Genomic DNA, 26,305 nt, shown 5'->3' on the forward strand with positions numbered 1-26,305 from the left:
GTATGCGAGTAGAATTACACCGGGGGTGCCCTTTGTCCCACAGACTCCTGCTTTTCGAGCCTACTATCCCAGTCCTGTATCCAGCACAGTCCCGAGTCTCCCCAAGGTCCCCCATGTATTAAAATGTGTTTCAAAGTGTTATACATTTATTATAAGGCTCTATGTAGCTAGCCCGGGCGACCAGTTACGGCGCCAGCAAGTCTATATAGGGTCTGTAGTTCAAAGGGCAGAGGATGTCCAGAGGTGTGAAAGCACTTGGTGAGTGAGAAAAGGCAAATGGCCAGGTCTGGACTACAAAGTGACACCCTTTTGTCAGTGCCAGACCTGGTGGAGACGGCCCGGTAGGAGCCAATGAGTTAGCCAGAGAGGATGCAACCATATAGTCTGATCCTCTTGGATAAAATCATATTTCCCGCTCACCCGGCTTTCAAGCCTCTGTGGCACGCCTACTCCCCTGACATCAGCCGAGGGTCAAGCCCTATTGGCTGGCGGGGAGGGATTCCCCTTTTCTGATTGGCTTCTCCTTTCCCCTTCCGTTCTGGGGATAGCCAGGAGAAGGAGGGCAAACATAGGGATGCATTGCCATTTGCTTTTCCATATTTCCATTTGCTATATGGTTTACTGTGGAGGGTTGTCACATTTTTTACTCACCATAATTTAACTAAGTGTGGTGAAACCTATCCCTGCTTCATTTTGTAAAGCCAGTATAACCAACCCCACACTGATGAGACCCATTAAGGTTCAAAAGGCTGTCTGTGGGGTGGGTTTACTGGCTATGCATCTTAACCCAGGCTGTGCTCAAAGCTGTGAAATGCAGCAAGCTTAAGCTTATAGGGGACCATGTTAAATGGTGTTGAAGCAAAAGGTGGCACTGTGTGCTCATTTGCATGTCATTTCCCAGAATCCCTTGCTGCAGTGGAAGCGCTGTGTGCTGGGTGATAATGGTGAAAGGCATTATAATATGCTGTATTATCATACAGTAATATTTCCATTTGCTATATGCTTTACTGTGGAGGGTTTTTGTCACTTTTTTTTACCCACCATAACTTAAATAAGTACAGACAGACAGACGGATATAATGGGGAAAAGTACATATATGGATTCTACAGCTAATGATTAGCAATTTGTTTGCATGTAATGGTAGCCAGAATGATACAAAGGGCATTTTTTTGCAGCAGCTCAAGTTGCAAAGACTTCCAGTATGATTTATTTTCTTGCTTCAATTTTACAGCTACCTAGAAGGAGCCGACATTCCGTATGAGGCACTTTGACTGTGCTAGTAAAGGGTTTGAATAGAAAATCACATTGTAAGTCACTAACATCCCAATTCCAAAAATCATGTGAACACCATTCAACCCTGAACAAGCATTCTTTGGATCCACAGATGTAGCAGGCGTTATTGCAACTGCTGGGTGCATACCCACAGGTCCAATAGTGCTGTAGCCCAGGCCCTTTTTCACACTTGTCTAGTGCAGTTACAATAGCGACTGCTTCCCCTGGCACATGGTGTAAGTTCCGCTGCAACAGGGAGTGCGTGGACTCTACACACAGCTCCAGACACTTACCCCAGTGAATCATCCCCTCTGCAGCGGGACACACTGGATGCAGCGTGACAGCAGGTATTCTGTGGGTGGAGTGGGCTTAGGGTGTCTTAGCATCAGCCAGGCTGTTCTTGTTTAGGATGGCCAGCGATTCTTAGTGTCACCCGTTATCACCCCTCCCCCTAACCTGCTTTATTTGTCCGCTGGGCTCTAAAGTATGCTTGCTTATTAAGTGCCTGCTTTGTGTGTCATCATGATTCATGGATTACCCACGCTCTCTAGCCCTTGAGCACTGGCTGTAGGATCATTATCCTGTATTTTCTTCCGCTGCAACAGGGCCAGCAGCAGCAATAACAGCTGCTACATATGTAGCCCAATTACAACATATAGATCTTTATTAAATGCTATGAAAAACCTAAAATTGCTTGAAATTAAAGGGTTTTTTTTCGCGGTGGCATTTGTGACTTTGAGGTACAGTAGTGTTTTATTGGAATTGTCCGGTCAATGTAGGATAAATGCTGTAATCAGTATTATAGTGACATCACTTGACACCTAACACACAAAGTAGAAAGGTTTGCTGACCTGCATTGCTTCTTTACCAGTACACAGCTATGAAAAAGTTTTCTCTGTCAAATTATAAAGTACAGAAAAGAGGAAGGATCCAACCTGCAACTTAATCATAATGACCAAGATATTTAAAAGGAACTCACAGCAAAAGTGGATACAGCTACAGAGTTACAAGAGGCACGGCTAATGAATATGTCTCCACGTGTACTATTCTACTTTTATACAATTCTACTCATGGCATTAAACCCATTAAATGTAGTTCAGAAATAAAAGGATTGGGTACAGCTAAATAAAACCATAGAGTACTGTAGATTAAAAAAAAATGTTTTCTTCATATTGATGCATTGCCCCCAAATATTACTTGTGGTGTGGAATAATAAATGTTATTTGTTTAAGTGATTTTACTTATAAATAGTTACTGTATCACCAGGAGAGAGTTGTAAAAATGATATGACTGAAATATTTTCAATAATATTGCCAAACAAATCACAGTACTGTCATGGTTACACTATTCCAAGGCTGTATTAAATGTAATAGACGCTAAAGCTATTAATTGCTTCATAAATGGGTTGAATAGTTGATTCACTGGAATAATATACAGTATTTAGTGACAAAAATGCAATATTGTTGATTAAGCTACAAAAGTACATTAGAACGGTATAATCAAATTGAAGTAAACTAGGGTAAGACACTTTTGTGGGTTTTTAAAACTTCAAACTTAATTCTGTTTTACATAGATAGCTTTCAGTGTATCATATAATCACTGATCAGTACAAGTCAAGATATCCGTAATTGAGTTCCCTGCAATCAAATTCACATACAGTATCTCTAAATTAGTTACTAATTAGTGATTGCACTTTTTGGTGAGATACAGTAATACATGTTATTCTTTCAAGCTCTGTGTGATACAGTATGTCAAACAGCTTTACCAGAATCTCTGTAATTGCCTTAGAATAATTGCACAGTGTTGCTAAATAAATGTTACCAGTTGTCATTGATTTGTATGCTTTTGCAATCTATCACACTGATGTTGTCCACATATTTCTTCTTCTTTAAACAGGTGGAAACAATAGGAGATGCATACTGTGTAGCAGCTGGACTGCACAGGAAGAGCCACTGTCATGCCAAGCCTATTGCCCTTATGGCTTTAAAGATGATGGAACTTTCCGAGGAAGTTCTTACTCCTGATGGAAGACCTATTAAGGTAAATTATATCTTTCATTTTTCATGCAGAAACGGGCACATATTTGAGTCACTGACTTAAATGTATTATTTGAACATTTTATACATAAATTAAATGGTATGTAAGGTGTCTTTGAGCACCAGAAGGTGCTTTATGGCAAAAGATTGCTAAATATAGGCCAGAATCTTTTGCTACATATATAGTAGATTAATAATATGCACATTACATGATATGCACTAGTAATTTCTGGTTTTAGAGGAACAATTGCAATAATACACATATGTATGCTTATTTATTTATCACACAGCCGGTGGCGGATTTCTCATTAGGCACCATAGGCTCGGGCCTAGTGCGGCAAAATTTTGGGGCAGCAAATTTCCCTTTTTAAAAAAAAAAAAATTTCTTTCCATATACAAAGTTTTTACCTTTTCCTTCGTGCCGCCCTCCTCCTCCTCCAGCATCGTGGCGTCAAATGACGCTGCAACGTCACATTGCATTGGGTTGCCGTGGCAACGGGACATGGTGCCTAAATACTGAAGGAGAAGGGCAGTATAAAGGAGGAGGCGGTAAGTACCTATGGGCGACGGATTTTTAAATCCGGCACTGCATACAGCAGAACATGAGGCATTTCAGACACATAGCTACCTTAATGAGATCTCCATGTAATTGTGTAATCTATTATCATACAGACGTAGCCAGACTTACTGTCCTCTGTGCCGTGATTTTCACTATGCCGATGCGGCTGCAGTGTGGCTCCAGTCCCAAGGACAGGAACCTGTCCAGTAGCATTAACGCTGCAGGGTTCCATGCTTCTGAATGGGACCCTACAGCCTTAATCTTTTTAGGCCACCTGCAGGGAGAAAATATCGGTACTCGCCTTTCAGATGAGCTGCTCAGCCAAGGATCTCCCATGTCCTGTCCAGCCTCTTTGATCATCTAGATGACCAAATATGGGCATATAGCCTCGCCCCACCATACTGTATAAGGCAACTACATCACCCAGTGGGAGGGAAATACAGCCCTGCTTACCTTCAGCGAGCGCGGAGACAGGAGCCAGAAGGCAGCGGTTGCAGACAGGGACCGGACACCGCTGCGCAGCTCATCTTAAAGGTGAGTAGCGGTATTCTCTTACTGCAGGATGGCCCATCAAGCGAGGGATTAATGGGGTACCGTTCAAAAGCAGTCTCTGCCTGTTTCTCCAGGGCCGCAAGGACAGTAAGTCTGGTTACATCTGTAACCTGAAAACGAATGTACCACTTATGGCTAGCAGAGAAAACTAGTCACGAAAAACACATCTGTATGTAGATGTGTGCTACATGTAAATTACTTCAGATTAAATCTTCATTCATTTTTATCAACAATTATCAATATGTTAAATAATTTACAAGGTGAATGAATTAATTCATTTAAAAAAAAAAACAGAATGGTACGTCAAAATCAACATTTCTTGCTTTAAAAAAAAATTAATAAATTTTTGACAACTACTTTCTAAAATATTAACTAAATAGGAACTATTTAAATATTAAAGATAAATTAAAAATGTATAATATATACAAATGAAGGGCTTCTTCTGCCCAGATACCAATTAATCTACAGTTCAAATTGATTTGTTTCATGGACCTGGACAAGAAAGACCACTCCTGACCTCACAGAGCAAAGCAAAATTTACTCCAGAGGTGTACTCAATTGATTCAGGGCAAATCTTACATCTAAAGGGCTTGCAAAGGAATAAAAGAGAACACATTGGAACGTATTACAGAGATCTCAAACTTCTTTCAAAATCAAAATCAAGTGTTGCCTGTGCAAATTAGAAAAATCTGGGAGTTGTTCTATTAATCCGGGTCTTTAAAGCATTATTGCTGCTATATTGTTAGGACTTGCGGTATTCAATAAGTCTTGAATATATTCAAATAAGTCTGTTCTGTCAAACACTGTTTGTTTCATTTTTCTTTTTTATAATGTATGAGTCTTCTGTATTCGGTATTAAATTTCTCTCCTTTTTTTCATTGGTTATTGCAATTATGAATATTCTGCTTTAGAAGACGACATTAAAGGGAATAATATGATCCTTAGCTTCTCAGAAAACCTAGTGGTTCATAATTATCTCACTTACTTCTACTAAAAGGTTAGCTAACCAGTATTATGGTATTCATTTTTTATAAGATTCTCTAATGAAAATATCTATGATCCGTCAAAACCTTTTATGAATTTTTGCCTTGATTCTCATATTGTAGCTCTCTGAAAAGTGATCTTTGAGTAACAAGCTTCTTGAAGCAGAGGGTCTCCGGAGCTGAAATTAACCCCTTGCATCAAACATGTAATAAAAAAATATTTAAATAAAAGGAAAAAGCAATGCATTCTGTTCTGCTGCTTTAATGCCTGCCACTACAATGATCATGTTGAGAGCATCAAGAATATAATATGTAATTGGATAGGAGACAGCATAATGCTGGTCATTGTAATTTAACAGTATGCAGATGTAATAGTTCTAACCAAATGTGTACTTCTGACAATTAACAAATAATAGCATTTGAATACAGTAGAAGTAATATATAAAAAGATATTTTGATTATCACAAAAAAATATGATTCTATTTTAAAAGCCATGCTATAAATCTTTCTGACCCACAATACTGTAGGTGCAATATGATAAAATGCAATTACAGTATGTGCATCCTTTTCTTTCTGGCAATGAAGAAATTGCATTATGTGGCATAGGGAATTTGTGACTAAGAGACAGTTAATTTCTCCTATCAGTCTTGGATGAATATATTTAATAATAATATTGTAGATATGCACATAAAGCTCATAAGTTATTCTGTGCTCACAGAATTTTTTTTAGCCTGCGTTAAAACATTTTAATAAAACCAGTGAACAGGAAAGCCATGTCTCTATAACCGATCTTTCTTATGGAATCATCATTTTGAATCTGACACTTTAACCATTTTAGCCAAACCAATGGAGAGGAAAGGACATTCTCTAGTTATGTTTTATTTGAAGACAAATAGCTTTAAAATTTGCCTACACTTATTTATACATGTATTATGATTAGTGACGAATAACAGTTTATGTCAGGACAAGAGTACTTATTATGATTGTATGAAACACAACACCCTTTACATTTATTTAGGCTAGGACATTTAAATTTACATTGATTTGAGATTACGATACAATTTCGCAGAATAATATTAGAGTTTGTCCAAGATAAAATTATGGTATGTAGTTAGATTTTGGGGGTTCAAAGGTCAGCTTAACTGAAGAAGCCATTCATTTAAAGGGTTCATTTTGCATGCTCTGTGGAAATTCAGAGACAAAGCTTCAAGCAGTGCAAAAAGAAACATCTCTGTTTGGGGTAGTATGCCGGAGTTAGATAGTGAAGGTCCGGAACACTGACAGTAGATATACAACCTTCAACACTGAATATATGCTTTGTCTCTCCATACTAGCAAGTCAAATGCAAAGGTTAATTTATAGTTAGAAAAAGCCATGTTTGAGGAAAATGACCTCAGAGCAGAAAGAAAACAGTTAACCAAATGCACCGCTCTCCGTCTATAACCTGTAACATCTCATTCCTGTCAAGAACTGAAGCTTAGCATTATAAAATGCCTCAGGAATAAATATATTGGGGCTGCAAGAAAACTGTGTCGGGAATCGGTATTTTCCCACAACAAGGATCCTATGGTATTCAAAGAATAAAAGAACAATCTTAGTATACAGAGCTTTCGAAACCTCAGAAGTTTCTTCAAGTGAAGAAGATACCTACAGATGTAGCAGATGGGTATTACGGCCACTGGTGCATTGCAGCAGGATATTAAATTAGCCGTGCGCTAGAATGGGGCCGGACTCATGCATGCCAGAGGGTGCAATAACATTGGTTATATTTTCGAAAAGCTCAATGCACTTTGATTCAATCTATGAAGAGCTGTGATGTTCATCTAGGAAGAACTAATGTTGGTCCGCTAAAAGGTATCACAACCTTCACGAATATGCTTGGCTACTAAAAACTAATTTACATTGATGAAGCAATAATTTACATGTTCTAAACAATGTTCAAAAGTGTATTCATTATGATGGAGATGAATGACGTGTACATTCTTGCTACCAAATGTAGCAGTATTTGAATGACTAAATCATTTCTGACAGTTGATTACGAGGCTTAAAATAGAAGATGTAATTGTGCATTGGAGAGAATGTGGCATACGACACAATCAATTTTCCAATGTAATTATTCTAAGGTCTTAGAGTGAGTAAGAATATAATGTTTTGGACAGATTAGGTGGCCTCAGTGTTGTTCTTTTAAAATAAAATAATTGCTATCACTTTTCTTTTTCATATACACTGGCGACACACTTTATTCGAGCTCGGCTAGTCCCACGAATTCGGGTATACCCGGGTGTATTGAGGTTTGTGACTGTTTTCTGCCCGAGTGCATTGGGTTATTTTCCAGGCAGGGATTGAAGCATTTTATTCCTGCTGGCTGCAATACTGCACAGTATATATATATATACTGCATTACAATTCATGAATTTATGCCATCTGGTAGACACGCGAAGCATTGCAGCCTATTAAATCCTAATCATTATCATTTAACAGATCAGCCGCCCGTCAGCCAGGCATGAACCCAGGCTGGGAAGGCAAACGCAACGGGGCTTGTCAGAGGTGAGGAGCGGCGCATTCCAGGTATCTGCCAGGTACATACTGGGTATTTGCTCGAATAAAGTGTGTCGGCGCAGTAGATAGACAAACAAATACATCTTATTTGCAAAGTAGAAGTATTATTTTTTTATTGGTTATATATATATATATGAAACACAATGGAGCCCATTCTATAAGCCTTCATATAAAAACATTTGCTGGGCCGTTTACGCCGCCAGTGTTTTGAGTGTTGCTATCACGGTATTCCGAAAGCCTTGATTACCTGTGAGAGCAAAATTCCAAAAACGGGTGAGTAGCCGGCGACGTGATGATCGCATCTCAAAAGGGCTCACCTGGAGATTTGTTGCATCTGCAGAGAGAGCTGTAAAGAGAGAGCTGCGATCGCAGTGTTTTAATAAAAAATGTTAATATTATTGTACGTGAGCAGGGGTCTCTGGAGCAGAACCGCATTGGTTTCAGTTCGTGGGACACCCTGCTTCCCGAGATACAGGCCCAGTTATGGGATGCGGGTATCTCCTATGCATTTAAATGTCTCGCATCATGTGACTGTGGGATATAAATGCATAGGAGATACCGGCACCCCGTAACGGGGCCTGTATATCAGGAAGCAGGGGGTCCACAGACCTCAAATCAATGCGGTTCTGCTCCGGATACCCCTGCTCATCTACACTAGTATTCAAATTTATATTAAAACAGCTTCATTAATTTAGCGGCTAGCCGCTAAGGCAATGAACGGGTTAAACCTCTATAGCCTGTTTCTTGGGGCGGGGGGGGGGGTGGATGAAGGGGGTAGTAGTCCCAGGGTGGGTGGTTTGGACTGCCTGGAAGGTTGCAGGAGGAATTAACCCCTTTACTACCATAACGGTGGGAACCACTATGGTAATAAAGGGGTTAACCAGTCCCACTACCCCCCGGAAGGCTTAAACATCCACCCTTGGGGCTACTACCCCCTTCACCCAATCCCTCTATCCCCAAGAAACAAAAATAAACACAACAAATCTACTACCCACCACCTCTACCCCACACATACAGTACATTAATGGGCAAAATAACTATTATCCAGATATGGATATCTGCCAGATATGGATATCATTTGCCCATTATAAAATAAAACATTATCCAGACAGCATAAATAAAGTAAATACAACTTTCTACTTACCCCTGCCATCATGAAGGGCGTCCTCGTAAGCATACTCCAGGTCCATGTCCTCCGTTGCCAGCAAGAGTGCATGAAAAAATACAATCTAATGGCCCCTAACCCCTTAATCAACTTAGCGGTTAATAACCACTAAAGTAATTAAAGGGTTAACCTCTGTCGCCCGCTACTCACCCGGGAGGCGTAACCAGCCACCCCGGGCCCATCCTTTTTAGAATGAAATATCACATGGTATTACAGACAATGGGATTGCAGACATTCCCATTGGTTCCTGTACCATGTGGTATAGACATGATTTTAAGGATGTGACATACCTCCCTTGGAGGTGACATCACATCCTTAAAAAAAAAAAAAAAGACTGTCACATGATACAGAGTCAGATACAGAATTTGGATTGAAAGAAAGTAGAAAGAAGATAGAAGAAATGAAGAAAATAACTACAGAAGAATATAGAAGACGGTGAAAGAAGATGACAGAAGATTTTGGTACCAGATGCGGTTCTTTAAGGAGGATATAGGGGTCTATGCAGTAAGCAGCGAAAAAAAGCATTCGCCAGTTTTGGAACTAGCCATGTTTTTGGCGTGTTAAACTCGCTGTATGCTGTAAGGGCCGAATCCCTGGCGAATGAATGCGCCACCACCATTTGATAAAATGGCGAGTAACCGGTGGTGAGACGGCTGCCTGGCGAGAAACTGCCGAGAAGCCGTCCCCTCGCGAGTTGTGTTTGCAGCAGAGAGAGATCCGCTGCTCTCTCTGCGCAAAGATCGGCACATTATAAATTATTTTATAAACCATTTTTATTCATAGTGTACATGTGAAGGGGGTCTCCGGAGCTGAACCGCATTGGTTTCAGGTCCGGGGACCCCCTGCTCCCGAGATACAGGCCCCATTATGAGGTGCCGGTATCCCTCTGCATTTAAATGTCCCGATCACGTGACCGCGGAATGTAAACAAAGCAGAGGGATACAGGCACCCCCTAAAGGGGCCTGTATCTCGGGAAGCAGGGGGTCCCCGGACCTAAAACCAAAGTGGTTCAGTTCCGGAGACCCTCTGCACATCTACACTATGACTAAAACACACATCAATAAAGACTCTTTCCTTACCTTTGCGGCTATCTGCTATGGTAACGAAGCAGCATGAATATATTTTTAATAATACTGTACAGTGAGCAGGGGGTCCCGTGAGCTGAACCGCATTGCTTTGTGGACCAAGGACCCCCTGCTTCCCGAGTTAAAGGCCCCGGTATGTGTGATCGAGTGGGCAGTGTCGCAAGTAAGCTGTTCAACAGGAGTCGGTGAGTGGGTAAAGTAATGGTAAGTGAAGAAAAGAAATGTATTTTATGTAACTTGTTTTTTTCTTGCTTTTTACATGTGTTTTTTTTTGGGGGGGGGTACATCATTTCTTGCCACTGTATGTATTTATGTATGTCTAGAGAGATACATACATACAGGGTAAGAAAAGATTGTTTGAAAAGCTTGCTTTGCACTATTTTAAATGATTTGGGCTATGCTGCTATGCATAGATGTGTTAAATGTATTTTATAATTAGCTAGATGTAATTTTTGGGCTTGTATGCTGTACTTTAGGTCATGGTGAGGCTTGCTTTTTGATATTTTTCTTTTTGGTGTCCTATTTTGTATGATGGTAACTTATTCTCTTTAACGGTTGCTATAGTTAATTGTGTAATTGGTATGGATGCTATTTTAATTGTTTTGGGATGTAATTAATGTATACAAATTGATTGATGGTGATTTTATTGGATTGCATAGTATACTTTTTTTGATGTAATGCTATTTTCTTTGGAATATTGTATGGTTAACATTGATTTGCAGCGTCTACATGTTGCTTAGATTTAATGCAGCATGTATAGAAAGTAAATGCAATGTTTTCAGTGGCATTTGAGGCTTTTAATCGGCATTTGATGTTTTAGATTGGATGATTACATTTGATTTGTTTAGGAAATAGCATAGTATTTCATTGTGGATGTACAGTAATAGAGAAGTGGTATTTTTATTTAAGCATGTTTTTGTTAACCCTGAGACATTTATTTGTATATTGGTTCACCATGTGTGTGTGTGTATATATAGATATAGATATAGATATATAGTATTTTTTTTTTTTGCATGATGAAGCCACTGTACAATGGAATTTGTGAAGGGTGGGTATCGGGCCAGGGTGGCTTAACCCCTTAATTACCTTTGCGGTTAGTATTCGATAAGGTGATTAAGGGGTTCATTGATATGTGAATGTAATTGCAATGTATTGGCTATGTATTCTTTTGGCAACGGACTACAAGGATTATGCTGGCGACGGGGCCTTCTTATTGATGAGGTCAGTAGAAGTTTCTTTATTTTTCTATGCTAGTTAATGTTTTTAATAATGGCCAAATAATCTATTATCCCTATCTGGATAATAGTTAGTTATTTGGCACATTATTGTACTGTATGTGTTGGGGTGGGGGAGGGAGTATTAGCCCCAACGGTATGTGGGTAGGCCTCCCTTGTGGGTAGTGGGTGAGGGTGGTTAGGCATCACGGGGTGGGGTGTTATTGGGGGAGGGTATGTAGGCCTCCCGAGTGATGGGTGAGGGTGGGTTAACCCCTTAATGACTGTAGCGGTTAATAACCGCTATGGTGATTAAGGGGTTAGGGACATTACATGGGATGTTTTTATTCTTCTTTCTGTTTTGCAGAAGCGGATGGGGCATGGGCAGGATAAAGATGAGGATGGCCTTCATCGTGGCAGCCGGACAAGGGTGAGTGCTATATGTATTTAATGTATTTATTGTTCTTTATGTATTTTAAATGGACACATTCACTATTATCCATTTGTGGATAATAGTAATTGTGCCCATTACTATACTGTATGTTAGGGGGGAATAGGGGTTGTTGGGGTAATAGATAGATAGAGATAGATGGATAGATAGATATATATATCTATCTATCGTGTGGGGCAGTTGTGTGTGTTTTATTGTTATTTTTATTGTGGGTAGCGGGGGTGGGTGAAGTGGGTATTAGACCCAACGGTGGTTTGTTTAGGGTTTGCGGGTGGTTAGCGGGAGGGCTTAACCCCTTTATGACTGTAGCGGTATTAACCGCTACGGTTGTGAAGGGGTTAAGCGCACCTTCAAGCCCTAAACAAACAACAAGGGCCATATACCCCCTTCACCCACCCCCGCTAGCCACAATAAACATGGCACAGCGGCTTAACCCCTTCATTGCATTAGCGGTTAGCCGCTAAGGTAATGAAGTGGCCTTTAAATGCATTTTTCATGCCTTGAATGCATGCCGGGGAGCTCCGGTGCTGGTATTAATGGTATCAGCTCAGGAGACCCCCGGCATCAATCCCAGCCAGGAAAAAGGCCAGAATTTTTTCTAAGTGCCGATCCGCCGCTCATCAGCAGCCTCTCACCATCAACTTACCAACTTTTTTTGGCGTGGCTGATTCGGCATAAAAACGCCATTCTAGAGTGGCGAATAGCGGCGCAAAGCTACTCGCCACTACTAGAATATAGCGTGGCTGAAAACATGTCTATTTTAGGCAAAAAGTGCCTTCTCGCCTCGCCAATGGCGGAGAAAAACAAAACCGCCAAAAAAACTGGCGTTTTTTTTTATTCTCGCCACTTTCTCGCCCCTTACTGAATAGGGGTAGGCATTTTTGGCGGGAAACGGGCGAGAAGTGCCTTTCCGCCGCTTACTGCATGACCCCCATGCGGGTGATGACGTTGCGGGTCAAGAGCTTCCTGATACGCCGGGATTTGGAGGATGAAGACATCTAAAAGGTAAGATAACTATTGAATGTATGTAATTGTCTTTTTTCAGGTTTCTTGATTGTATTTTTTCTTTTTATGTTTTTGCTTGCCCATTGACTGATAATGTATTCATCTGTGCCCCTTTCGTACAGATAAATACAGTGACAGGCAATGCATTTGTTGGCAAATGCTTGTTTTGAATTGATTGTTATTTTTTCTATTTCTGTTTATTGTTTGGATTAAATTGTTTGGAATTTGGATGGATTGTTTTTAGTACATTTTAGGATTGGTTAGCGTTTTAAATTAATTAATTGTTTTATTAGCTAGTGGTTTAAATGAATTAATTGTTTTGTTGGCTAGTCCTTTTATTTCTTGAATTGGTTGGATAGCTCTTTATTTCATTGTATTCTTATGTTTTGGAATAACATAATTTAAATTCTTTTGCTGTTTTAGTGATCTCAATACGCAGAGAATGAAACTCTTATACAGTACCTTCTTGTAACCAATGTGGCCTCTTTCGTACGATCAACAAGAGAAATTAATTTTGGTAGACAGTAAGAAAACATATTTTCATCTTTAACTGGTTTCTCTAGTCTTAGACATTCATGGTAGAACAATATCTCCCTATAGTTTATCTCCAGACATCCTTGTGATACTCATACTATCAATCGCTATTCTGACAAACTCCGTAATAATAATGAGAACAAACCCCTTGTTCTTAGCCTCTCCATAACCCTGTGTTTGTAGGTACCAGAAAGCATCGCTATACTGTACCTCATTCCTGTCTATAGATAACAAGTTGTGCCTCATTATTTCTACTTCTTAAATTCTATGGTCTCTTGTATTAATGACCTTTCTAATTCTAGATAACCAGAAAACTGCATTTCTTTGCCTTTTCTCTGTTAATTCTGTGTTAACTATTTGGGTGCTAGAATCTAGCTTATTCAGTTAATGCATTAGACTATACAGTATGGCGTCTCTGTGGTTCAACCTGAAATCATCCTATCTTCAGCCAGGAACTTTTCTTAAACTTTATTAATGGATATAGTTCAGCAATAACTTCTTCTTTAAAAGGCTTTGACAGCCTTCACAGAGGCTCACATCTTTCCTTTGTCTGTCACGTAATGGCAATACATTTGCCTAGTGAATGGTCGCTTCCACCTCCACTGGGAACAATTGGCAGGGTGCCCTCATGCTTGCGGATACACACCCTATCCCTCTAACATACTGTAGTTAAATGCCTCTGAGTTCAGGATATATGGGAACCTAGCCCTCTAACAGCTATGGAGTGGTACTATAAGGCCCTATCACTGAAGTGCTTATAGTGGAGTGCCTTGTCAAACCCCTCTTGTGGGTAGGATGCACCTGAGGGTCATATAGGGGGAGCCTAAAATTGGTGTTGACATTTCCTTGAATGGAAAATAAGGAGCTTCTTCCCTAGATACCTATCTACAAAACTGTGTACATATTTACAGACAAGACCCCTTCCTCTGGTTCCCACTGGGATTTAAGGTTAGAGTTCTTCCCAACTCCTATTTTTTATCTTTTCCCCTACCCCTGTCTCTGGGCAGAAAAAGGGCAGAGCGTAGCCTGTGCTGAGACACCCTAGATCAGGAGATCCTTCCGGCATGTTCTAGAACAAGGTGTGTATTTTCTCAACCCAGGGGGAGCATGTAGGGAAAAAACAACAAAGAAAAAAACACACTAAGTGCAGACAATAGTGTTCAAGGGTGAAATATTATGATGCTTATGTGCTGCACTCACAGAATGTCAGTAGGATAAATACAGTGGCGGGATATGTGGGGTCTGGTGGGTCTCTCTGGACATGAACAGGAAGCAGCTGGGACTGGGATGTCAGTAGCAGATGTACATGGAAAGATAAAGACAGACCTCCATGGTGCAGATCAATGGTATAAGGATAAACTTTATGTAATAATACAAATGTGCACTCACAATGTTTAAAATCAATACAGGCGTTTTGTCACTATATAAGTGATAGGGAGTGTAGGGGTGGTTGCCGCAGCTCACCGCACCGCCGATGTGCCCACCGGAAGTGACGCGTCACGCCGGAGACACCGCTGGAGGAGATCCCCACACTGATATGGTGTAGAGGAAGCCAAGGGGAGCCTGTGGAAAAACCTATCCGGGACATCGGCGGTGCAGTGAGCTGCGGCAAGCATCATAATATTAGGGGCCAAGCATCATAATATTTCACCCTTGAACACTATTGTCTGCACTTAGTGTGTTTTTTTCTTTGTTGTTTTTTCCCTACATGCTCCCCCTGGGTTGAGAAAATACGTATTGATCATCTGGGACCAGTCAAGACAGTCCCTTCCAGAGGGTCTGAGCAGGGGGTTACAACTTATATTATATTCTCACTACTACACTATTTTTAGTCATTATATTCTTTAAGATCACTATATGTGTGTTATATATATTCACTGTATTTTAAGTGATCACTAGTATTTGATTAGCGCCAGTTTTCACCAATCACGTTGTCACTAGAACAAGGTGTGGCCAGGCCCCATGCAACTGTTCTACTGTAGTTGTTCTGTTCTGACCCCATGTCACTTTGCAACATATTATCTAAGGAAGATTACTAAGAGTTAACTCCTTAAATCCATTAGCTAATTAAGAATCCCACAGGAGTGCGACACATACAGTATAGCAGGAATTACTGTCTACTGCAAAAAAAAGAGGCAATGACTCCATAGTTATACATGTCACAGTTGTGTTATTTTATACATCCTTTTTGGTTCAGACTACGTATTATAAATTAGAGGATAACTTAGTCACTATTAACCTCTGGAACACTGATATAACCTAGAGCGTTATAGCTTTACTTCTACAACATCTTTGCTGTTAAGAACAGAGCCCAAAATACACTATTTACTAATGACAATATTTATACATGCTGATTCTTACAACAAACACCTAATGCGCTCTAACCATCTCCAACAGCTTAGAAAAATCTACTGGGAAAGACTTTCCTGTTTGTTTTTTCTATGGATTGTGGATTTAATAGAATACTCTGGCTAAATTGTGATAAGTTCTACTGTATGCCTCCACTTTACACTTCTATTTGGACAATTAAAGAAACTGGATCGGCAAATTACACTCTTTTGCTAAACTTAAGCACACTGCAAATGCTTAAGTGCAAGGTACATACAGCTGGACTGGACAATAAAAGCCAGGAGGCACTGGGAATTGAAATATATAGTAGTTCACAATAATATTCTGTTATTGCCATAAAGAAAAAAAATGCATATTTGTAGTGTTCTTATGTGTATACAATTTCTTACATGATAGCTGTTGATTGTGATTGTGTAACAATCTTCAAATGAAAGAAATTATAACAAGAGTAATATTTATTTATAAAATATTTTACCAGGAAGTAATACATTGAGAGTTACCTCTCGTTTTCAAGTATGTCCTGGGCACAGAGTAAAACAAATAATACATGGTTACAAATACAGTTACATAAATGAACAGAGTATACATTATATACAAGACATTGCGTGCACAGTTAAAGAAAATATATATTATGGGCGTATGAAACAGTAACAGACCAGATTAAAATGTGAGACAGCCTTAGATTTCAAAGAACAAAAATACATGGTAAACAAGTAATGCAGTAGAATGAAAGTGTGACTATAATTAATAGCAGCAGTGTTGGGGAACAAGTTCTATGTCTTGATAAGGCACGTCTACTAACCTTTTAGCATTATGTGATGTTAGGTTAACGGCTAATTAGCATCTTATTTGCATATGAGTACGATTAATGTTTGTAGAAATGTATTGATATGTTATTTCCCGTGGTTAACTCTAGGTTATTGTAACGTTATTCTTTAGTCCATAGGCCTGTGGCTACGCATTCATGTCCCTTTACTACAATATCTCACGGATTTTAATCTAAATCATATTTCTGTGTGCATCGACATCATTTCTTTAATCGATTTAGAAAAGGTATTGTGCAATGCTCACAACTGATGTCACAGCTAATGACTATGACAGGCTAATAATTTGTTTATTATAAATATATCCTAAAATAAACCATAAGAATTAATCAAAGAAAACTATTTCCCAGCAAATGTTTATGAAAAATGTTAGAGAATAATGCCCTCCATGACAATTTCTTCTGCCTTCACATCTTCCTCTCTACCACACTAAACGAGACACAGGGTACATTTACTTTCATCATGTCCGTGCCTCTTTTTGTGTGGACACCCTGTATAATAAGGTAGATTGTTCTCTAGAGCTGATAGCCTTAGCTACTTACTCTATGGGGTGTGAACACACTCGGAATGGAAGTGTAAGCTGCTGCACGTCTGTTTGCGTCACTGGGGGCCTGGGCGCCACCACAGGATCGCTACTATAAGTATTAGATGGTCATTATCCTTCTCGACATCTAGCATTGAAGGGGCTAAGAAAAATAATACAGATAACAGGTTAAAAACAGCTACAGTTAATGAAAACATTAAAGTTTAGAAACATTTAAACAGGATCAAGGAATAGATTGAGCTGTTGAAGCTGTTATTCACACCTTTAACTATGAGCAGTCATTAAACAAAATGTGAATGAACAAATACTGTAGCTGTCAAGCAATTCAATATACGTGGTTCTAATTTGTTTTATTTTGTTGTTTTTTTATTTTTTTATTTAATGGCCTGTTGGTGACGTCAGCAATGATCCATTAAAAAAACAATTATCTTACTGTAGCCTGTCTTTAATCCTTTGTATGATAAATACAATGAGTTTTTGTTTTTGATTATTATCATTTATAACTGTGGAAGAATATGCTGGCTTCTTTCCAATTTCTTGCTTATAATAATCGATGTGGCTATTATAATAGTAGTAGTATTTTCATCATTATGTAGAGAACTGTAAAAGGAAAATCAAACAGAAACTGCTAAATTAATCGGTATGGAGTTTTTGTAACAAATGGTATCTACTGTAGTGCCGACCGTTATTCTAACACAAACCAGTGGCAATCGCCAAAAAGACCCAGGTACATGCTGGGTACATGCTGGGTCTAGTTTAAGGCATTTCTGCATTGACTAATGGCCCATCAGATTAACAGCGGGGGCTCTGTCAGTCCCATTCAAACTGAATGGGACTGCCGGTAACCCCTGCTGTGTTAATCTGATGGGTCATTAGTCAATGCAGAAATGTTTTAAACTTGCCTTAAACTAGCCAGGTTACACCCAGCATGTAACCGGGCTAGTTTAAGGCAAGCTTTAGAATACTCGTTGTCTCGTCTGTACTAAGCCAGCGGTGTGCAAAGTGGGGGGGGGCAGGAATTTTTTTGGGGGTGGGCACAGGCGGTTGCAGAGGCCCTGCACTCTTCACCGCGGCATTTCAATTAAATACCGGGGGATTACGTGAAGCCTCTGCAATTCAATTACCATGGTTCAGACTCGTTGCTGTGACGTGTCGGCATGGCAATGTGGTGTCAAATGACGCCGTGGTGTCATGCAGAGTAACATCACACATCCCTCTCCATGGCAACGGGGTCACGTGATGTGGGTGCGAGAGTGAGGGGGAGCAGGCAGGGGGCGCAGCTCCAAATGTTTGCGCTACCCCGTATTAAGCGATAAATCTACTGAATACCGTTTTTGCAGAAATTTCATACTGTACCGTGAGGTAATAAAATGTCAAACCGTTCGATATGGCCGTGATCTTAATGAAGCTACCTGAATAGGCCCCAAAATACGGTCTAAAATATGAAATGCGTGTTTGTTGTTTGGAGTTTGGCTTACTACTTAATGTAAAAAAGCATGGTGAATTGAAGTAAATGATAAATGACTCTTTTATTTTAATATGTTTTCCACATTTATTGTATATAAAATGTTGATAACTTGTAATTACTGCTGGCATGCTGCCTCCAAAATTTTCTAAAAAAAGAACTTGCAGTTGGCACATTCATCTAAAGAAGGGTTTGGCATTATTTTATTAACAAAATATTCTTCGGCCTGTTACATAAAAGTTAATCCATTGGCAAAGAAATAGTCTAAGTAATACAGTACTAGATATTTTGCATGAATTTAAAATGTTTAATTAAAGCTGCAGATCAAGAAATATCCTATATGGGTGTTTAAAAAAATAAATAAATCAGTGCTGTACTATGAGAATTTTTTGTAGCCTTTAAAAAAAAAAAACAACTCTGAATGATTTTTTTAATGAATTATAATGTAACAAGCATTTTTTGTTTCTATAGCAACCATTTACAAAGTCACATCCCCTTCCTCTTCAGAAACAGGCACACTCCATTTTAGCCTTGCCCTCTCTCTAGCAGTGAACCAATTGTATCTAGTGACTGCCTGATCATATGATTTTTCCCACAGAACTTTGCATCTTTGGTCTTCTTCTGCTGCCATTTAGTGAACCCCCGAGCCGAATGTTCACAGGAGAATGGATCGATCGGCAACTTAGCTAATTACTTATCATTGTGTGGATTGTATTGATGCATATTTTAAAGGGGAAAAAATTATTTAAATAAAACCGGCAGCAGGGACTGCTGCTTTAAATGGTCAGTTCACAATGTTTTACTTACTGTACCATTATGCTATGAGCTTTTCTATCATAAGTCTAAGGAACATACCGTATAGATAAAAATACAATATGTCCCGACTGATATTTTTCTGCATAGAGCATTATTTATTTTTAAATACTTTTCTTGATAGGCTCCACAATGTTATAGAAATAGTATGCCATTTCACAAATACATGTACATCAATGGGACAAGAGAATACCAAAGAACAAAACAAAGATTCAAAAAAGGTTTAGCAGATTACAAATATCCCCATCTGATTTTGAGATGAAAATTGCTTAAACTGATAATATACAATGTGACTAATTTAACACTTTTGAACCCCTTATTTTGTTCTTCTATTTCTTAGATTTAAAGCAAAACAAATACACAATCTTTTGAACTAATAAAGAAAGCTTAACTGTAGGGAAAAAAGATTAAAAAGTAGGTTTTTAGAATTCCACACCTCAAAGATAGTTGTGAATGCCAAGATAATAATTGAAGAATGTCTTAACGAATTATGAATGTTTTCACCTTATTTATTTATAAAAATGTTTTACCAGGAAGTAATACATTATGGGCCTCATGCAGAGAGCAGCGCTAGATTAAATTGGAGAGTTGAAAATAAAGTAGTTGTAATGGAGAGTTTTTTTCTCCATATGCAGAAAGGGCATAAAACTGCCTTTCTGCATATGGAGAGTTTCAACCGGCGAGATGTGCGCTGGTGAAACATGTTTTAAAAAAAGCGCGTTTTTTTTTCCTTCTCCCTCTGGCCGCCGAGCGCCAGCCTCCTGCCAACTTTTTTTGGCGGAGGTAAATTGAGAATTTCTCTCCATGTTATTGGCGCGATCAGCCACTAGATGGCCATCGCGCCTTTCTGAATAGGGATATTTTTAGAACAGGGGAAATTTAGGTTCTCGCCGGTAGCATGGCGAGAATCACAAAAAAAAAAAAAAAAAAATGGTGCTTTTTTTAAAACTTGCCAGTACCTGCAGTTCTACAGGCATTTCTCTCCAAAAAATGCCGCTATTCACCTTACCGCTGCTCTCTGCATGAGGCCCTGAGTGTCACATCTCCTTTTCAAGTATGTCCTGGGCATGTTATGGTGACAATATATGTAGGGTGACCAAAGATCCCGGTTTAGTCAGGACAGTCCCGGTTTTCAATTGTTTTTTTCCCAGGTCCCGACTTTTCTGACCACTGTCCTGGTTTTTTGCTGGCCGCTTGTGCACATGTGCAACTGGCACTTGCCGGCCGCACATGCGCACGAGCATTCGGCAAGTGCCAATCACCATGCGCATAAGCTGCCGGCAACCCTTGATTGCCCATGCACAGCCGTCATGCGCGATCGGCCTTTGCCAGCCATGCATGGGGAATCGGAACACGTGACTGCGCATGCACGACATTTGTCCCGATTTTTCCCGGGAAAAATATACTCACCCTAAATACATGGTTACATTAAAGGAGCAGAGTTACACATTATATTTATAGACAGTTGATGGAAAGTTAAATATAATAGATGTTATATGCATATGTGACTGTTACAGACACGATTAAAACGTGAGATTGCTGAAGTCTTGGAAGAATTTAGCTTGATGGTGGCTTTGAGAGTCTCTGGTAGGTTGTTCCAGACGTGAGGTACTCAGTAACAAATGGAGCATTGACCAGATTCCTTGATGAACCTTGGGACCGTGACCAGTCTTTTGAAGTCAGATTTCAGGTGATAAGTGCTGTATGTGGTAGGGTGAGGAGCTTGTTCAGATAGGCGGTAGCTTGTCCAGAAAGTATTTGAAGACAAAATAGGAAAAATGTACTTTGCGTCTGGACTCAAATGACAGACAATATGGTTCTTCATTTCGCAGTGATGTATGTTGTAGTTACATTATAGGACAAAGCGGCACATTGAGTTGTAGAGGGTGTTTAGTTTGTTAAGGTGATCTTGGGGAGCTGTACCATATACCAGGGGTGTACAAACCGGGCGGCGCAAGATTTTTTTGAGGGGCGCAGGCGGTTGCAGAGACCCTGCGCTCTTTCCCAAGGCATTTAAATTAAATGTCGGGGAACCGCATGAGGCCTCTGTAATTCACTTACCTTGATTCAGCCGCTTCGAGCGACGTGTCGCCATGGCAATACAGCATCAAATGACACAGCGGGGTCATGTGACGTCCCGTGTCCCAGCAGCTAAAATTGGCGCCGGGACAAAGGTAAGGGACCCCACTAGCACTGGGGGAGAACAGGCAGGGAACGCAGCACCAAAAGTTTGCACAGCCCTGCCATATACTATATTCTATAATTGGCATTACAATTTGCTGTTTGATGCGCTTTCTGACCAGCGGGTTTAGAGAGGATTTGTTCCTGTAAAGTACACCTAGTTTGCCACAGGTTTTGGATGTCAGAGAATCAATATACAGTACAAACCAAATGTTAAATGGGAGTCAAACCATATGCCCAGATATTTAAAACTATAGTGACAGGGGCTAGAGTGGTGTTAACATTGGTTCTGATCTGTAGCTCTGTCATTGATAGCTTTGAAAATTTGGCCTTAGTCCCAAGTAATTACAGTTTTGTCAGTGTTTAAAAATGATTTGTTTTGTGAAATCCAGTTTTCAAGTCTTTGGCCCAGATCTATAGGGGCCCATTACTGACTTAACTATGTGCTAACCTAGACTAACACCTCATTAAGCATTAAGTTTCATTTTCAAAGCCCAAATACACAGCATTAATCCTCAAAGGTCCATTGAAAGTTAAATTAACTCAAGGATTTAACGATGTGTGTGTGTGAGAGAGAAAACACCTGAGATACCTGAGAAATATGCTAATTTAAATCAGTTGTATATATTTTGCATATCCCAATTAGCATATTTTCTAGATACCTCAGTTGTTTTCATTTTGATTCACAGGTATCTCTCCATATGTTATATGAAGGTGTTTTCAGGGAGGTATATAAGTCACTTGGCACTCACTCGCTTTTTTCCCCCCACTCCTCCAAAACGCACATTTCAGTGTTAGGGATGGGAGTAATGACACCTTTAGGTAAGACAGGCTTGATGCCATGTTATTTCAAGATAAGGTAATGTAGAGCAGGAGGGATGGGGTAATCTATAGGGTAGAGTAGAAGGTTGTAAAAGTTTGAGCGGGGGTGCAGTCAGGAGTAGAGCTGGAGGGTCAGAGGATAGTGGCAGAAGCAGGGGTATACAGTAGCTGTAGAATCAGGTATGCTGTAGGAAGAGGAAACAAAAGAAACAGCGCACAACGCCAAATAGTGAAGCAAGTAATGCTATATATTAGTAATTACAGGGTAATAGATCTGCGTACATCAAAACAGTGGAATAGGTGCATTTAGTGTGTTTCACACAAGTTACCACTCAGCAACTGTTGTCAGAAGAGTCTGGAGCTTGCTTCTCTCAGCGGGGGCGCTACGTTGGTTCAGGAGCAGGATTAATGCCCAAAACCCCTCATCCAGCAGTACATCGCTCCCAAGGGGATTTCCCTTGACAGCAACTAGGTTCCGTTGCAGGTATTGGTGCTTGGTGGGACCGCTCCATTTCCTAGAGTGTGGGGGGTGCTGAGCCACCCCCTGTGTTTATAGCAGCAGACGCCTCTACCAATACACGGTTATGTGATATAATTTCTTCTTATATACACCCTCACTGTGGTTATTGTGATTTATTTCTTGTTCACTTATCTATGTGGTTTAGTCACTGCACTTTATTTATATTCCATATTCTGGGTTAGATAGTAGCGCACAGTATTTTCTCTGTTTTTTAATGCTGTAGGAAGAGGCAGGAGTAGAGATGGTAGGTCAGAGGGGCAGTAGCAGAGGCATGGGTAGAGCTGATGAGTTAGCGGTACACTACAGACGAGCCAACGAGTATTCTTAAAATTGACTTAAACTAGCCAGGTACATGCTGGGTACATGCTAGGTACATTTCAGTGACATTTCTGCAGAGGCTAATGGCCCATCAGATTAATACAGCAGGGACTCCCGCTGTTAATCCGATGGGCCATTAGTCTGTCTGCAGAAATGTGTGAAATGTTGCAGCATGTACCCAGCATGTACCTGGGTCTTTTTGGAGATTGCCCCAGGTTTGTTTTAGAATAATCGTCGGCGCTACAGTAGCTGCCAGCAAGTTCACGTAAAAGAGAATTTCTCTCCTCCCTTGCTTGAATTACATTGTCAGTCGAATGCACTAATGCAGAGGAGAGAGAGTGAAGTGATAATGGAAGCTACGGAGTAAGAGGCTGCAGCCAAGCATTACTGGGGATAGCCGTGAACTCAGGTAAAAAGTCAAAGGGGCCTGAAGCACCCTCTGCACCCCTACTTCCTACGTGCCTAATTTGACATGTATTTTACATTTTGCATGTGTTGTATATGGTATGTGAAATTAACTGAACTAAGGAAATGCAATTCTCTTTCTTACTATACATGCAGAGGTAGCAGCACCATTATTGCACCCATTAACGCAATGCATTGCATTAATGCTGGTGTATTATTTAACAGTAATGCTACCCACCTTTAAGTTAAACCTATGTAGCCCTGTGTAGTTTGGGGTTATATGTCTTTCTCCTCCTGTGCAATAATCCCTGTTAAGGGCAGGTTGCCAGGAGTAATTATGGGGTTTTCCTTCACACTCCTGTGCTGTGTAGTATCTGGTGAAAGTAGTGTCATCAGGCTCTGTGTCCAATTACAGTGACATAGGGGTAGTGCCTATTAGAGCTATTTAGCGCACAGAATTTCCTGTATTTAGTAGTGTCTCACCCCACCTGAGTGAGACTGGTCTGACCCAGCAAACTGTCAAGGCTTTGGCAGGTTTTGTGGCCCTCCCTCCGGGGAGAGGTGTGGGCAGGCTATTCCCCTTACTTCACCAGGGAGTAAGGGAAGAGCAAGGACAGCTTCTAGGGCCCTGACTAGGATAGTGTCCAGGGACTTCCTTCGGGGCTGGCAACCTGAGATGAGCGGCTAAAGACCGGTCGCTATGATGGGCAGTCTGCCAGTGCTAAAGATCGCTTCAGTCCTGATGGTGGAGTCATTTGGGAAGAAGGTGCACACAGAGGTTCTCTTTCAGAGACTCCTCCCTACTATGCTGGGGGTCTGGAAGAGATGGAGGCGCTGTACCATGAGTGAGTATAACTCAGCACTACCTCATATGCCAGTCATGATGCCATCCCCCATACCATCACGGGAGACTCATTGATTCTGTAAGCCAGCAGGTGCACCACACTACACCTTATGTAACATGGGTCAGTTTCTACAGAAGGGGGTCAATATGAGATTGGGCCAAGGAGACTCCGTTATAATTGGAGGTGCTGCTGAGATCAACAGAACAGGCTTTCAGCTAGGCAAACTGATATAGAGACATGTATGTTTCCTGGAAAGTTCTGCAGAAGGAAGGGAGTCTTGGGGTAGTCAGGAGCCTGCAAACTCGCAAAGCATGCCCTAGATGTCCCCTGTATGGTGTGAGATAGATCTGGAGACAAGGCTAGTGTAGTCACCTTGAGTGGGTAGTCGTTTGATGCCTAAGGGGGTAGCCTGTTAGCATGGTCAGGAACTTCTGGTCAGCGCTATGTGTAGCCAAGATTAGGTGACATGTTAAGTACGACAGGGCAGATCCTAAGTACTTCTAGCCAGTAACCAGACTATACACCGCAGAGCACTTACACTGGACTGATACCGTGTGCAGCATACAGAGAGAGTTTAGCCTAGCCTGAGGTATTGCACAACAACTGAGGCATATACACTTGAGATACATATAGATGTGCACGTTGGCATGCTTTATTGCGTCAACATGGTGGCTGCCCAGCAGAGGAGCACCATGTGCGCAGTAAGAAAGGAAATGGAGATGGCTGCTATGTGTGATGTGGTTCCGCGCGGTGCGGAGAGCCCAAAATGGTGGTTCGCGCCAGAAATGAGAAGCGCACGTGCTGTGTGGGCAGCAGAGGAACCGTGTGCGGATACGCCTATAATGAGTAGGTTGTGGAGTGGTGCGAAAGCCATGGCCGTGCCCTTTTTGTCCTGCCTGAATTCTCTGGGTGTATCAGAGGAGGAGACCAGTGAGGACATTGTGATTGTGTGTGAGCTGGAAGGTGAGGTACCTGATTGCCAGTTGGTGATTACTACGCAAATTGAAGCTACTGTGAATATGGGCTGCAGAGTAATCCAAAATGGTGGCTCCCGCCAACCTGGGAGACCGCGTGGGCTGTGTGCAGAGAGAATTTTTGCAGAAACTTGGCCGGGACTGGCACGAAAGTCAGAACCCCGCCCGTGCTGAGGATGTGGAGCGAAAGCCGTGACCGCGCCCCCTGGTACTGTGATAGGCTCAGAGCCGATTTTGGGTCATGACGTGCAGCTAAGTGACCCTCCTCTAAACTGTACGAACCAAGCTACATTGAGTAAAGGAGGAGCTGGATGTGAGCTTCCTCTCCTTTAGTTGCGCAAAGCTGGTGAGCAAGAGAGACTGCTGTGTCGAGTATCTCCTTTAACCAGTGCAACTAGTGAACAAAATATGGCGGACTTTGATATTCACCCCTACCAACTTCCAGGAGGCTTCCTAGTAGTGAAAGCAGGGGGAAGAGAGGTCCTCCTGTAGTGTAGTGCAGTGTAGACTACTGGGAGGCGGAGCCAGTACGACGGCGAGATGTCCACAGTGCGGGATCCACTACTTGTGGAGCCGTTTGTTCCGGGTCACGCTGGGGCAGGAGAAGCTACAGCCATGCTGACGGCCGTAGAACCGCCCAAGATTAAGGAGGAGCAGATGGCTGATTCTGGAGAAGGGTGATCGCTACTAATGATTCCTCCTGAGAAGGACGGCATGGATGCTTGCACCCCCAGCGAGAACCTGGAACCTCGCTGTCGGTCCCCTGCGGAGGTACCTTTACTTTCATCACCATCATCAATCGTCGGACGACGAGACTGGGAGCGGTGCAT

General features: G+C 41.1%; 1 protein-coding gene across 1 annotated transcript in view; it reads left to right on the top strand.

The window, feature by feature from the left end:
• GUCY1A2 (guanylate cyclase 1 soluble subunit alpha 2) overlaps positions 1-26,305 on the top strand; it is a 342,963-nt gene that overhangs the window by 269,753 nt on the left and 46,905 nt on the right. The window contains exon 6 of the mRNA XM_075593200.1: positions 3,169-3,312. Within this exon, the coding sequence (XP_075449315.1) occupies positions 3,169-3,312 (144 nt within the window). The remainder of the gene's footprint in view (positions 1-3,168; positions 3,313-26,305) is intronic.

This window comes from Ascaphus truei, chromosome 3, assembly GCF_040206685.1.
Source record: "Ascaphus truei isolate aAscTru1 chromosome 3, aAscTru1.hap1, whole genome shotgun sequence".
Taxonomy (NCBI): domain Eukaryota; kingdom Metazoa; phylum Chordata; class Amphibia; order Anura; family Ascaphidae; genus Ascaphus; species Ascaphus truei.